The sequence below is a fragment of the Tachyglossus aculeatus genome, chromosome 6 (genome assembly GCF_015852505.1).
Source record: "Tachyglossus aculeatus isolate mTacAcu1 chromosome 6, mTacAcu1.pri, whole genome shotgun sequence".
Taxonomy (NCBI): domain Eukaryota; kingdom Metazoa; phylum Chordata; class Mammalia; order Monotremata; family Tachyglossidae; genus Tachyglossus; species Tachyglossus aculeatus.
In genome coordinates, this window is record NC_052071.1 from 3,256,635 (window position 1) to 3,272,686 (window position 16,052).

General features: G+C 49.0%; 1 protein-coding gene across 3 annotated transcripts in view; it reads right to left on the bottom strand.

The window, feature by feature from the left end:
- The window catches only part of MTMR8 (myotubularin related protein 8), a 50,218-nt gene that overhangs the window by 18,494 nt on the left and 15,672 nt on the right, over positions 1–16,052 (bottom strand). For all 3 annotated transcript variants that reach the window (XM_038747838.1, XM_038747836.1, XM_038747839.1), the window contains exons 4-8: positions 14,319–14,476; positions 11,952–12,080; positions 6,351–6,485; positions 4,132–4,264; positions 1,485–1,594 (exon numbers count right to left, since the gene is read on the bottom strand). In XM_038747838.1, coding sequence (XP_038603766.1) covers positions 1,485–1,594; positions 4,132–4,264; positions 6,351–6,485; positions 11,952–12,080; positions 14,319–14,476 — 665 coding nt within the window. The remainder of the gene's footprint in view (positions 1–1,484; positions 1,595–4,131; positions 4,265–6,350; positions 6,486–11,951; positions 12,081–14,318; positions 14,477–16,052) is intronic.

Genomic DNA, 16,052 nt, shown 5'->3' on the forward strand with positions numbered 1-16,052 from the left:
TGCACACAGTAAGCGCTCAATAAATACGATTGATTGACTGATTTCCCCTTCAGGTCCCAGATTTGCTGGAGCACTGCAGAGAGCCAAAAAATTATCCAGTGTGATCAGGCATTTAGGTAAAAATAATCCTGAGAAGTTTGAACAAACCAGAACGGAGGATCAGCCAGCTTTAAATTAATTGGAAAAGGGTGTAACTGTTTGCTCTGCTCTGGTCCTGGTCTCAACTTCAACGGTTAATGGAAGAGAAATGTACAGAAAATGAACAACTCTAACGGTCCTGGAATCTGCGCTGAACAAACACCGCTCTCTGAAGAGTACTTACTTAGTAATGATGATTTTTTACTCTGTGACAGGAACAAAGTTTGGGTACGCTTAGCTAAGGTATCAGGCTAAATATAATCATGCAAGGAAGATAATCAATGCAAAAGACACACGTACACACAAATCCTTGCTTTTCCTCATTTTGGCTGAGGGGTCATAAGCCCTCCATTCTCACCTACCTACAGTTCGCCTTCTGCCTCCAAGAAAAAGGCACAAGAGAGACAAAATAATCAACTGTTTGGCTATTTTTGTCACACAGAAATAAAGAAGGGACAGAAGAGTGTTATATTGATGCATTTGCATCAAGGAGAGAGAAGGGGTAGGGTTTTTTATGGTATTTGTAAAGCGCTTACGATGTGCCAGGAACTGTACTAAGCGCTGGGGTAGATACAGATAGTAAATCTGCATTTTACAGATGAGGAAACCGAGGCTCCTCCTCCTCCTCATCATAAATGGTATTTATTGAGTGCTTACTATGTGCAGACCACAGTAATAATAATAATAATAATAATGATGGCATTTATTAAGTGCTTACTATGTGCAAAGCACTGTTCTAAGCGCTGGGGAGGTTACAAGGCGATCAGGTTGTCCCACAAGGGGGCTCACAGGCTTAATCCCCATTTTAATAATAATAATAATGATGGTATTTGTTAAGCGCTTACTATGTGCCAAGCAGTGTTCTAAGCACTGGGGGGGGGGGGGATACAAGGTGATCAGGTTGTCCCACGGGGGGCTCACAGTGTTAATCCCCATTTTAATAATAATGATGGCATTTGTTAAGCGCTTACTACGTGCAAAGCACTGTTCTAGGCACTGGGAGGATACCAGGTGATCAGGTTGTCTCACGGGGGGCTCATAGTCCTAATCCCCATTTTACAGATGAGGGAACTGAGGCCCAGAGAAGTGAAGTGACTTGCCCAAAGTCCCCCAGCTGACAGTTGGCGGAGCCGGGATTTGAATCCGTGACCTCTGACTCCAAAGCCCGGGCTCTTCCCGCTGAGCCACGCGGTACGACACAACGCGGTTGGCAGATCCGTTCCCTGCCCACCGTGAGCAATCGGAGAAGTGACTCCCAAGCCCCCGCGCTATCCCCTAGGCCACACTGCTTCCGACCTCCCCTTCCACTGGAAGTCGGCCTTCCGAGTCCCCACTTGGCGGTCCACCTGCGCGAGGAAGATCCCGGCGTCCGTGACGGCCTTGATGTGCCTCAGCCACCCGGAGTTCTCCAAGCCAGCCAGGAAGTCACTCATGGATGGGGCCTTCATTTCACAGACTAAGGAGACGGAAAGACCCAAAGTCAAAATCCACCCCTCCCGCCCGCTCCAACCTCCAAGGAGGCTAACGCAAATGTAAGCCCTCTGCGGCCAGCCCACAGCAACCTGCCCTCCTAGCCATTGCTCTTCCTCCTCAACTTGGCCGGGGGCTACTGGCACGCTCCTGATGGGACTCAACCAGAAGCTTCCAGGCTCACTGGAAAGAGCCCGGGCTTTGGAGTCGGAGGTTATGGGTTCAAATCCCGGCTCCTCCAATTGTCAGCTGTGTGACTTCGGGCAAATCACTTCTCTGGGCCTCAGTTACCTTCATCTGTAAAATGGGGATTAAGACTGTGAATCCCACTGTGAAGTGGGATAACCTGATCACCTTGTATCCTCCCCAGCGCTTAGAACAGTGCTTTGCACATAGTAAGCGCTTAACAAATGCCATCATCATTATTATTATTATTATTTCAGGATCTCCAGAACTTCCTCCCGGCCCTCCCAAAGAATTCCAAGCGCTTTAAACACCTCTCTCATTGACTCGTCCAGAATCTCTGATAGATTACTCATTATTATTATTAATTATTATTATTCCAGGAGCTCCAGAACTTCCTCCCGGCCCTCCCAAAGAACTCCAAGCGCCTTAAACACCTCTCTTATTGACTCTTCCAGAATCTCTGATAGATTACTCTGTTTATTTTACTTGTACATATGTACTATTCTTTTTATTTTGTTAATATGTTTTGTTTCGTTGTCTGTCTCCCCCTTCTAGACTGTGAGCCCGCTGTTGGGTAGGGACCGTCTCTATATGTTGCCAACTTGGACTTCCCAAGCGCTTAGTACAGTGCTCTGCACACAGTAAGCGCTCAATAATTACGATTGAATGAATTGGGATGGGGAAAGGAGAAGGGATCAATTAAGTCGAGGGAAACTGAGGCCCAGAGAAGTTTTCGTGATCAGTCCAGAACTACAGAACTAGGTTGGTACTAGGCTCCAATCCGAATTGGCCCTTGTCCAGGCTAGGGCTCTGAAAACGGCATTTTTTCTTCCAGGACTGGAGTAGATTGGAGCTAGCAACTTGCAGCTGGTAAATAATGGAATTTGTTAAGTGTTTTCTATGTGTGAAACACTGGTCTATGCGCTGGGGTGGACACATGTTAATCCAGGGTCCACAGTCTCCGTAGAAGGGAGAACAGGATTCAAATCCCCAGTTTACAGATGAGGGAACTGAGGCACAGAGAAGTGACTTGCCCAAGGTCACACAGTAGCAAGGGACAGGGCGACGATTAGAACCCAGGTCCTCTCAAGTCCTTTGCTCTTTCCACTCGGCCACGCCGCCTCTCTGTTAGCCTGTATTAGTCTTACATTTTTTCTTAAAATTCCTACGCTGTACCTACTGCCCTCCCTTGCATCTGACTTTGGAGCTGAACTTGTATTCGGTTTAAATGTGAACCACAAGCGATAGCTTGGCACAACAAACTAATCCTTAAAAGAACGGCCAAATGTTGTCGACCAAAAAGGTGAAAAATGACTACGGGCTTTATGTCCAACTACTGAAATGCAAAACACAGAGGTTCTTTTTCCCCCACTTTCTTTACTGAAGAACGGAAGGGGCGTTTGTCTACAGGAATGTCGGATTCCTTGAAGGTTATTATTATTATTTTTTTAGAAGGGACCCCTCCAGGATCAATGGCAAATCATCCTTTAGTTCCTTGTGGGCAGGGAATAGGTTACTCGCTTGTTTTGTAATTCAAGCACTTCTGCGCACAGTAAGCGCTCAATAAATGACTGAATGAATCTCCCCCAAAGTGCATTACTATGGCTTTTTGTCATTACAAAGGCAACAACCACTTCCACAAGGAATTAATTCTATGGCTAAGGCTTGGCACCCTCACAGCAGGGGCAGGCCTGGGCCCCTAAATCAGTAATAATAATGGTATTTGTTTAGCACTTACTATGTGCCAAGCACTGTTCAAAGCGCTGGGGAAGACCCAAGGTCATCAGGTTGTCCCATGTGGGGCTCGCAGTCATAACCCCCATTTTCCAGATGAGGTAAACCGAGGCACAGGGAAGTTAAGTGACTTCCCCAAAGTCACACGGCTGACAAGTGGCCAGCCAGGATTAGGACCCTCGATCTCTGACTCCCAAACCCGGGCTCTTTCCACCGAGCCACGCTGCTTCTCATTCCCTCTACCGCGCCCAAATCCGGCATATGTATTTCTGAATACCGAAGGATACTTCTCAGATCTCGTCCACTGGGCAACGAAAATCGCCTTGAACAAGACGAACAACAGCCTGTAGGAGCCAAAAATGCGTCCCCATCTCCCCGCTCGCTTCCTCCGAAGCCCACCGTTATGCGAGCTGGCAACTCTTTTTAGTCTCTTTTAGACTGTGAGCCCACTGTTGGGTAGGGACTTTATATGTTGCCAACTTGTCCTTCCCAAGCGCTTAGTACAGTGCCCTGCACACAGTAAGCGCTCAATAAATACGACTGAATGAATGAATGAATGTGCCCTTGGGTCGCCCAGCCTGGAACTAAGCCAAGCCCCTGTACCTTCCAGGAGTTTCTGCAAGCTGCTTCGCATCACGTGGATGTTTTCAATGCCGATAAACTTGAAACGAATGTTGGCGTAGTTGTCCTCGTTTTCGTACCCTTTTCCGGCTGCACGATTGGCCATGGCGTTCAGCTGGGAAAATTGAGGACACAGAACAGAGGGTATCAGGACTCCTGGTTAAGGAGAGTCGGTGCTCGCAAAGCCCCAGGCCCCTGAGGTTTCAAATCCCATCCCAAAAGATCCTGGAAGAGCTGGACTCCGAGTTGTGGGCAGGGAGCGTTTCCCAAAGGGGCAATGGTGCCAGGGACAATTACATCTTTTTGTTTACCATTATTGTGAGCTCATCAAGGGCAGGAAACGTGTCTCCCGACTCTGTTGTACTGAGCTATCCCAAGTGCTTATTTCAGTGCTCTGCACACTGTAGGTGCTCAATAAATACCACTGATGAATGGAGTGATGAGGGATTGCTGGGGGCATGGCACTGAACTGGGCGCTTGGGGAACAAACAGAAGTTGTAGAAGACGATTAACGTTTCCTTTTTAAGCACTTGATATTCACAACACGTTCATCACGCACAGCACTTAGGAACATATCCCGAATTTATTTTCTGTATTTCCCTCTAGACTGTAAGCTCCTGGTGGACAGGCCTACCAACTCCGTTGTACTAAATTATCCCAACCGCTTAGCACAGTGCTCCGCACACAGTAAGCTCTCACTACCATTGCCAGATCTGCCCAAACCCTCATTTCCCCTACTCCCTCTCCCTTCTACGCTGCCAGTTCATTCATTCATTCAACCGTATTTATTGAGCGCTTACTGTGTGCAGAGCACTGGACTAAGAGCTTGGGAAGTACGAGTCGGCAACATCTAGAGACGGTCCCTAACCAACAACGGGCTCCCAGTCTAGAAGGGGGAGACAGACAACAAAACAAAACATGTGGACAGGAGTCACATCCTCAGAATAAACAGAAATAAAGCTAGATGCACCTCATTAAGAAAATCAATAGAAGAGTAAATATGTACAAGTAAAACAGAGTAACAAATCTGTACAAACATATAAACAGGTGGTATGGGGAGGGGATCAATCAATTAATCGTATTTATTGAGCACTTACTGTGTGCACAGCACTGTACTAAGCGCTTGGGAAGTACAAGTTGGCAACATATGGGGATGGAGGTAGGGCTGGGGGGATGGGGAGAAGGAGAGGAAGGCCTCCTGGAGGAGGTGAGCTTTCAGTACTCAGATCTGTACCCTTTAAGCGCCCAATAGTCAGTTGACCCTCAGCCCCACAGAACTTCCACACATATCCCCTCTCCATCGCCCCGACTCCCTCCCCGCCCAACGGCACTCGTGTACCCCCTTCTAGACTGCGAGCCCATTGCCGGGTAGGGCCCGTCTCTGTATGCTGCCGACTTGTACTTCCCAATCCCTTAGCACAACGCTCTGCATACGGTAAGTGCTCAGTAAATACAACTGAATGTACCTATTTATAATTATAATTCTATTTACTTTTATTAGTGATGTGCATAGATCTATAATTCTATTTATTTATAACGATGCTACTGATACGTGTTTACTCGTTTTGATGTCTGTCTACCCCCTTCTAGACTGTGAGCCCGTTTGGGGCCGGGATTGTCTCTATTTGTTGCCGAACTGTACTTCCCAAGCGCTTAGTGCAGATAACGGCGCTCAATAAATACGAGTGAATGAATATCCACAATTTATGTTCCTATCTGACTGAAAGCTCCTAGTGGGCGGGGAATGTGTCTACCAACTCTGCTGTATGGGGATTCTCCCAAGCACTTAGTACAGTGAGCACTCATCCGATACCACTGGAGAACTGACAGATTAAACTAAACTCCCCTCAAGAGTGAGAAACCTGACCGGCTGAATCGGCATCAAGCCCCCGGAAACGGTCGGGGCGGAGAGACTCCGTCGGCCAGCCCCGAAGCAGGGCACCCTTGGACAACTGAACGGTTCCTGAGTCCTCCCGACAGAAGGAATTCGGGAATCATTGAAGCAGGGGGATACCTCTCAAGGTTTCTTCCCCTCTGAGGGTGGTGGGATGGGCACCCCTGACTCCAAATCCTCGTTTCCAACCCGTCACCCATCTGGCTCAAGGCTGCCCAACGTCCTTGCCGATCCCAATCTGAGAGAGTCCCGCGGGAGTGCAAAGCGGACGGCGGGAGGGACCCCCGACCGACCCCATCGACGGTACCTTTGGCCGCGTGTCTACGACATACATGAACGGGCTTCCCGGATTGGCCTGGCTGATGGCTTGCAGCATCTGCTCATCCTCAGGGCAGCGAGCACTGAACCCAGACAGGGGTTGGCTACAGCGGCATATGGCGGCCTGCAACGAAGAAACGCATCACTGCAGCGGCGGGACGCCCGGCCTCGACGGGGCCCCGCTACAGTCTAGAGAAGAGCAGGGGGTGGGGGGGTGGGCCTCAACTTGTCCTGGGCGACCAACTGTTTAGTCTTCCATTGGTGATTGACCTCTCAACTGCAATATCTCAGAGCAGAGGATGGGGAGGAGGTCTCTCCTCGTCTGGTAGCGGCTCTCTCTCAGTTCAGTTCCGACTGGCGGCTCCGGTCCGGCCTCAGGGGCTCAAAAGATGCCTCTCGAGCCAATTCCGGGCTCTGCCCTCGGGTCCCAGAGCCGAGGCCCAGTAAGCCGTGGGAAAATTAAGCCTTGGCTCTGGGTTTTCTATGGTTCGAACCAATAGCGCTGCATCGCTGTCCCTGCAAGCGCACATTACCTCTGGAATGGCATCCACATTCCAACGGAGATGGGACCCTCCCTCTGGAAAACCACCTCGAAATTCTTCTTCCCAGTCTCTCCCCTGTTGGTGCTTCTCCTCCCTCCAATCCCAGCTCACATCCCTCTTTTTTCCTTTCGGAATGCTGTTTACCCAGCATTCTCTTCTGCTTATTAATAATAATTATACTTACTATGTGCCAAGCACTGAGGTACATACAAGTTAATTCGGTTGGACACGTGCCCATGTCTCCCTTACCCTAAAAATAATCCTCCCTTGACCCCCACAGCTCCCTCCGGTAATCACCTGATCTCCGTCCTACCATTCCTATCCAAATTCCTTGAGTGAGTTGCCTTCACCTGTGGCCTCAAATTCTTCTCCTCTAATTTCCTCCTTGACCCCCTCCAATCCGGCTTCCGTCCCCTTCACTCCACCGAAACCGCTCTCTCACCGCTGATCTCCTTCTTGACAAATCCAACAGCCTATTCCAACCTCATCCTCGACCTCTCGGCTGCCTTCAACACTGTGGACCACCTCCTTCTCCTGGAAACACTGCCCAACCTTGGCTTCCCTGACTCTGTCCTCTCCTGTCTCTCCTCATCTCTCTGGCCGTTCATTCTCAGTTTCCTTCGCGGGCTCCTTCTCCGTCTGCCACCCCGTAACTCTGGGGGTCCCTCGAGGTTCGGTTCTGGTTCCCCTTCTATTCTCCATCTACACCCACTCCCTTATTCACTCCTATGGCTTCAAATGCAGATGACACCCAAATCTACATCTCCAACCTTGATTCTCTCCCTCTCTGCAGTCTCTCATCTCCTCCTGCTTGAACCCTGTCCGCTCCGACTTTCCCATCACTGTGGACGGCACTACCATCCGTCCCGTCTCACAAGCCCAAAACCTTGGTGTCATCCTTGACTCCGCTCTCTCATTCGCCCCACACATCCAATCCATCACCAAAACCTGCCAGTCTCACCTTCACAACATCGCCAAGAGCTGCCCTTTCCTCTCCATCCAAACTGCTACCATGTTAATACAATCGCTCATCCTATCCCGCCTGAATTACTGCATCAGCTTCCTTGCTGACCTCCCAGCCTCCTGTCTCTCCCCACTCCAGTCCATACTTCACTCTCCTGCCTGGATCATTTTTCTACAAAACCGTTCAGGACACGTCACCCTGCCCCTCAGGAAACTTGAGTGGTTGCCCATTCACCTCCACATCAAACAAAAACTCCTCACCATTGGCTTTAAAGCCCTCCATCACCTTACCCCCTCCTACCTCACCTTGCTTCTCTCCTTCTACAACCCAGCCCGCACACTTCGTTCCTGGAGTGCTAACCTTCTCACTGTGCCTCGATCTCACCTATCTTGCCACCCACCCCTAGCCCACATCCTGCCTCCGGCCTGGAACGCACTCCCTCCTTAAATCCGACAATTACTCTCTCCCATTTCAAAGGCACATCTCCTCCAAGAGGCCTTTCCCCATCTCTTACTCCCTTCTTCGTCACCCTGACTTGCTTCCTCTGCTCTTCCCCTCTCCCAGTCCTACAGCACTTACATACATACCTGTAATTTATCTATATTTATTTATTTATTTATTTACAAATAAATATATATACAAATATTTATTTGTATTGCTGTGTCTCCCCCCCCCCCAGACTGTAAGCTCGTTGTGGGGCAGGGATTGTGTCTGTTCATTGCTGTACTGTATCCTCCCAATCACTCAGTAGAGTGCTCTGCATACAGAAAGCGCTCAAAAAATAATAATAAGGATGGCATTTATTAAGAACTTACTATGTGCAAAGCACTGTTCTAAGCACTGGGGAGGTTACAAAGAGATCAGGTTGTCCCACGGGGGGCTCAAAGTCTTAATCCCCATTTTACAGATGAGGGAACTGAGGCACAGAGAAGTGAAGTGACTTGCCCAAAGTCACACAGCTGACAATTGGCTTTGTCAATTGTCCAAAGCCCATGTTCTTTCCACTGAGACACGCTGCTTCTCTTCTGTACAAAAAATACAACTGAATGAATGATAGTCCCTGTCCCACATGGGGTTCACAGCCTTAATCCCCATTTTACCGATGAGGGAACTGAGGCCCAGAGAAGTGAAGTGACTAGCCCAGGGTCACACAGCAGACAAGCGGCAGGGCCTGGATCAGAACCCAGGTCCTTCTGACTCTCAAGTCTGTGCTCTTTACTAAGCCAGGCCGCTCCGGCCCACCGGCCTCCCGTGGGACTTCGCTCACGGTCCGTCAACCACGACCCCAAATCCCCGAGACTTCCTGGACAAATCCCCAGCTCTCCACGTTTCTGGTATGTGATGATGCCAGGAACTTTTCTGCTCTGGCTCCCAGGTGGCCCTCAAGTCCCCCCGTTACTGCCAAGATTTGCGGCGGCAGCAGAATCCTCATCATAGTCACTGGTGCCTACAGAGAGCAGGAGTTAATATCAAACTATACAGCCATTCAACCGGGTCAATACTGACACCAGACCTCCGTTATATAAGGCACGATTTGTTAAAGATTATCCAGCCCACCTAAAAATGTTGCTAAAATAACTGAAGGAAACAATCATTACAGCAATTCTGGTACTGATTAAACGCTTACTCTGTGCCAAGCCCTGTTCTAAGTCCTAGGGTGGATACAAACTAATCTTCTCTGACTTCAGTGAGCGGGTCACTTTATTCACTGCTCCTTTTGATTGTTCATTAGGCATAAGAGCACCCATCCGGGTCACTACAGCTGTGAAATGATGATATTTATTAGGCGTTTACCCAACCCCATGCTAATCGTGGGAGTAAATACAAGATAAGCAGATTGGACACAGTTACCGTCCCTCGTGGGGCTCACAACCTAAGAGGTAAGCGCTTACCATGTGCAAAGCACTGTTCTAAGAGCTGGGGAGTTTTTTTTTACAAGGTGATCAGGTTGTCCCACGTGGGGCTCACAGGCTTAATCCCCATTTGACAGATGAGGTAACTGAGGCCCAGTGAAGTGACTTGCCCAAAGTCACACAGCTGACAAGTGGCAGAGCCGGGACTTGAACCCATGACCTCTGACTCCAAAGCCCGTACTCTTTCCACTGAGCCATGCTGCTTCAGTACTGTCTGAGTAAAAGCTGAGTAAATACTACTGATTGATTGGAGAGCCTCTCCTCCTCGTCCCCCTCTCCATCTCCCTCATCTTACCTCCTTACCTTCCCCACAGCACCTGTATATATGGATATATGTTTGTACATATTTATTACTCTATTTATTTATTTATTTTACTTGTACATATCTATTCTATTTATTTTATTTTGTTAGTATGGTTTTGTTCTCTGTCTCCCCCTTTTAGACTGTGAGCCCACTATTGGGTAGGGACTGTCTCTATATGTTGCCAATTTGTACTTCCCAAGCGCTTAGTACAGTGCTCTGCACACAGTAAGCGCTCAATAAATACGATTGATGATGATGATGATGAGATATCTTACCTCCATTGTACAGAGGAGGGAAATGAGGCACTGAGAGAGCAGGTGACTTGCACGGGGTCGCCGGCCAGGCACCGGTGGCAGAGCTGGGACTCTGACTCTCAGCCCATCCCGGGGGTGAGGGGAGGACAGAGACGAAGGCAGCACCCTACCTCCACAAAATGCAAACTGTTGAGAGAGTCCTAGCTGAGGCAGTTACTGTGGTGCAGCTGTCACCATCGGACTTGGGACGAGAAGCCCGAAATTCTGCTCTTCCAGCCACGGTCCCCTACTGCTTTTATTTTGAATTTTTACCCATCCTCGTCTTTTATGGTAGTTTCGCCCTCTTTGTCTTATCCTTTTTTAAAAAAGCATTTGTAAAGCACTTACTATGTGTCAAGCACTGGTCTAGGCGCTAGAGTAGATACAAGTTAATCAGACTGAACACAGTCCCTGTCCCCACGGGGCTCCCAAACTGAGCCCCCTTTTTCCTCTCCTCCTCCCCATCCCCCTGCCCTACCTCCTTCCCCTCCCCACAGCACCTGTCTATATGTTTGGACAGATTTATTACTCTATTTATTTTACTTGTACGCATTTACTATTCTATTTATTTTGTTAAGGATGTGCATTTAGCTTTAATTCTATTGGTTCTGATGACCTGACGCCTGTCCACGTTTTGTTTGGTCGTCTGTCTCCCCCTTCTAGACTGTGAGTCTGTCGTTGGGTAGGGACCGTCTCTATATGTTGCCAACTTGTACTTCCCAAGCGCTTAGTACAGTGCTCTGCACACGGTAAGCGCTCAATAAATACGATTGAATGAATGAAGTAGGAGGGAGAACAGATATTGAATCTCCATTGTACAGATGAAGAAGCTGAGGCCCAGAGAAGTTAAGTGACTGGCCCCTGGGTTCTAATCCCAGTTCTGCCACTTACCTGCTATGTGATCTTTGGGAAGGCACTTAACTTCCCTGAGCCTCAGCTTCCTCATCTGCAAAATGGGGATTCACTACCTGTTCTTCCTCCTACTGCGAGGGAGAACCTACTGTCCTACTGTGTGGGAACCTACACCCACCTACTGTACTCTGCACACGGTAAGCGCTCAATAAACACGACTGAATGAATAAATATGAGCTCCATGTGGGACCTGCTTATCTTTTATCTACACCAGCCCTTAGTATCTCCTTGGCACATTGTAAGCCCTTAGCAAAAAGCACTAATATCATTGGTAGTAAGCACTAATTAATACTCTCAACGACTACTCTTTCCTCTAGGCCTTAGAGCCTCTCTCCTAAGGCAGCAGGTCATTTACAGTGAACGCCTACTCCAAGCCTGGCACTGTCCATTGCCCTGTCTTCCCCAAAGTCAAGAGAAGAGCCGGTAACTAACCTGAGAGACACCTTAGTCCAGTCCTCTGCACAAAGTAAGTGTTCAATAAATACCACTGCATGTTTGATTGATTGCCTGGGCCTTGGTGAGGAGCCCAAATGGGCCAAAATGCAGCTATTACCTAGCTCTCCGTCACCTCCCATTCTGCCAACCCCTGCGACTAGGCGTGGAAAAGAAAGCAAGCAAGTAGAAAAGGAGTGAGCTACGGAGAGGGATAGGTCTCCACTGACATTGTTCGCCTTGTAGAAGTACGAAAGCACCGGGATCCTTCCTCGGCTTCTAAACTTGGCACTTCCCACCACTGTAGTCCTGTTGGCCGTTTTTGGCACCACCAAGTCAGGAGGGTAAGTACTGCAGACCTTATAAGAGAAAAGAAACAAATGGAATTTCTTATATTATGCATTCTTAAAAAAAATGGTATTTGTTAAGTATTTGCTCTGCGCCACACACTGAGTGAAGCGCTGGGGTAATAACAATAATGATGATGGTATTTGTTAAGCGCTTATTCTGTGCTCATGTTCTTTCAGCTGGGCCACACTGCATCTCTTGAGAGTATCAGACCCATGGGGGGGACTATACAATCAATCGGCAGTATTGATCAAGCACCGAGTGGATCCTAAGTGCTTAGGAGGGCACGACGGAGTTGGGAGACATAATCTCTCCCCTCAAGGGGAGAGAATGAAGCGCTGAGGGGGATACAAGGTGATCAGGTTGTCACACATGGGTAATAATAATAATAATGATGGTATTTGTTAAGCGCTTACAATGTGTGAAGCACTGTTCTAAGTGCTGGGGGCGGGGGATACAAGGTGATCAGGTTGTCCCCCGTGGGGCTCACAGTCTTCATCCCCATTTTACAGATGAGGGAACTGAGGCTCAGAGAAGTAAAGTGACTTGTCCAAGGTCACACAGCAGACAAGTGGTGATGTCGGGATGAGAACCCACGACCTCTGACTCTCCAGGCCGGGCTCTTTCCATTGAGCCACGCTGCTTCTCTAAGATACAAGAGAATCAGCTTGGACATAGGCCACGTCCCAAATGGGGCTCACGGACTAATTCCCCATTTTACAGATAAGGAAACAGGCACAGATAAGTAAGGTGGCTTGCCCAAGATCACACAGCAGACAAATGGCAGATCTGGGATTAGAACCCAGGTCCTCTGACTCTCAGGCTCGTGTTCTCTCCGCTGGGCCACACTGCATCTCTTGAGAGTATCAGACCCGTGGGGGGGACTATACAATCAATCGACAGTATTTATCGAGCACCGAGTGGATCCTAAGTGCTTAGGAGAGCACGTCGGAGTTGGGGGATATAATCTCTCCCTTCAAGGAGCTTGTAGTGTAGCAGGGGGAGATGGACAACAAAATCAATTACAGAAAGGGGAAGTAACTGGGTATAAAAATACCTACATACCTATGTGCGGTGGGGAGGGAGGTGGAATGAATAGTTTAGAATAGGGCAGGGAACGTACACACCAACTCTGTTGTACTGTACTCTCCCAAGCACTTAGTACAGTGCTCTGTACACAGTAAGTGCTCAATAATGCCACTGACTGATTTAGGTATGGCTTCAAGTACACAGGTGATGCATTAGGGAGGAAAATAGGGTGAGCGATGAGTCCAGGGAAGGCTTCCCTGAGGATACGGGATTTTAGTAGGGCGAGGTGAAGGGTAGGACTGTTCACATTCCAGATTCATGATGCTACCAAGCTAACATCACACATCACTTGGTGTTCTGAAGGTAGGAGGATATGTGAGCCTGGAGGGAGGGAGAGAGAACAGCGGAGGAGATACAGATTTGGGTGTCATGTGCGTAGAGATGAGAGCTGAAACCGTGGGAGTGGATCAGTTCTCCAGGGGGGTGAGTGTAGATGGAGAACAGAAGGGGACAAAGGACTGAACCTTGAGTTAGTTAGGGGAAGGGAGGGGGAGGAGGAGCCCACAAAGGAAACTGAGAATGAACATCCAGGGAGACAAAAGGAGAACCAGGAGAGGACTGAGTCAGTGAAGCCAAGGTTGGATAATGTATCGAAGAGAAGGGGATGGTCCACCGTGTCAAAGGCAGCTGAGAGGTCGAGGAGGATCAGGATGAAGTAGGAGCTGTTGGGTTTGGCAAGCAGGAGGTCACTGGTGACCTCTGAGAGGGCGGTTTCAATGGAGTGAAGGGGGCAGAGGCCAGGTTGGAGGGGGTTCAGGAGAGAGTTGGAGGAGAGGAATTCAAGGCAATGAATGTAGGAGTTTGAAGAGGAAGGGTAGGAGGGAGATGGGGCAATAACTGGAGGGGACTGTGGGGTCAAGGGAGGGTTTTTTTAGGATGGTGGAGACTTGAGTGTGTTTGAAGGCTGTGGGGAAGAAGCCATTGGAGAGTGAGCGGCTGAAGATACCTTGTAGCTATCTCAATGCTCAGTACAGTGCCTGGCACATAGTAAGTGCTTAAAAAATACCATTAAAAAAAACAACTAGGACAACAATTAGGAGGGGAGGGAGAAGAACAAAGGGGAGAAGGGAGGGGACCTAGGAAGGGGGAAGGAGGGGAGCTAGTAGTGAGAAGGGAAGAGAGTTGAGGAGGTGGTGGAAGGGGACGGAAGTTCTCATTACCTCGTAGTTCTTGTTGGCCTCTGTTATCTGCCAGTATTCATTTGGTATCCCCATTCGCCGGTAATCTGCTTTCACGTCAATCAGTTTCCATCCACTTTCCCGGCTGTCTTTGGAAGACTTGGGGTTGTACGCAAAAGCGTAGAGTTCATCTGGTTTCACTGACGAGCCCAAACAGAAATGACAACGAGCAGGGGGTGAGAGCGAGGCAAAGGTGGTTGGTACCTGGACAGAGAGCCCCGGCCCTCTGGATTCACTTGGGGATCCTCCGTGGGGCAAGAAGGACTCAGGAAAATGGGTTGGCGTGCAGCTACTCCTTAGCCAAAAGGGAAGACCTCTGATGACCCGAGGGCTTCCAGCTCGCAGGGGTGCAATTTAGCACTCGGCCCCTCCAAGAAAGGAACGGGATTGCTTCCCTCACACGAAAACCCACTCTCTCAACCTCCTCAGTGCCTCGCCTGAATTCCTTTTGCTCCATCTCCTTTAACACGACAGCCAAAGCATAACCGCTTTCTCTCACATTTAGTCTCTTCCGCCCCATCAACCTCCCGTCTCCTCCTCTTCACAAGAAGCCAATGCAACTGGTGAGTCCCGAGGCCAGTTCGCACCACAGGAACTCATTCCTAGCTTTCCCCTGCCGTCCCATCGCTATAGACAGCACCACCATCCTCCCTGTTTCACAAGCCCAAAACACTGGCAGTTTCTTCAACTCTCATTGGACCCACATATTAAGCCTGCCCCTAAATTCTGTCAGTTATTCCTTCGCAACATGGCTAAAATCCTCCCTTTTCTCTCCATTCAAACTGCTACATTAATCCAAGCATTTATCATACCCCGCTGTCCTACTGCATCAGCCTCCTTGCCGACCTCCCTGCCTCCTCTCTCTCCCCACTCCAAACCATACTTCACTCTGCTGCCCAGATCACTTTTCTACAATACCATTCAGTCCATAATCTCCCCACTCCTCTAAAACCTCCGCGTCAGACTCCTGACCAAAGGATTTAAAGGGACTCAATCAGCTCACCCCCTCCTACCTTACCTGACTAGATTCACCCTGTCCGCAAACCTGGCTCCTCTAACGCCAACCTACTGTCCCGTGGTCTCATCTGTTTCACCGCCAACCCCTCGCCTACACCCTCCCTCTGCCCTAGAACCCCTTCCCTTCCTGACAGACCACTGATCTCCCAACTTTCAAAGCCTTGTTGAAATCACATCTCCTCCAAAAGTCCTTCCCCAACGAAGCCCTCATTTCCTTTACTCCCTCTCCCTTCTGCAGCACCCTTGTGCTTGCATCTGCCCCTCTTAAGCAGTTAATATTTACCACACCTCCAGCCCCACAGCACCTATGTCCCTCTCCCTAATAATAATGATAATAATGATGACATTTATTAAGTGCTTAAGCACTGGGGAGGTTACAAGGTGATCAGGTTGTCCCATGGGGAGGCTCACAGTCTTCATCCACATTTTACAGATGAGGTCACAGGCCCAGAGAAGTGAAGTGACTTGCCCAAAGTCACACAGCTGACAATTGGTGGAGCCGGGATTCGAACCCATAACCTCCGACTCCAAAGCCCATGCTCTTTCCACTGAGCCATGCTGCTAATTTAATGTCTGTCTCCCCATCTAGACTATAAGCTCCTAGTAGGCAGGGAACTTGCTTACCAACTCTGTATTATCCTCTCCCAAGCATTGAGTAGAGTGCTCAGCACAAAGCAAAGCACTCAAATACCACTGCTT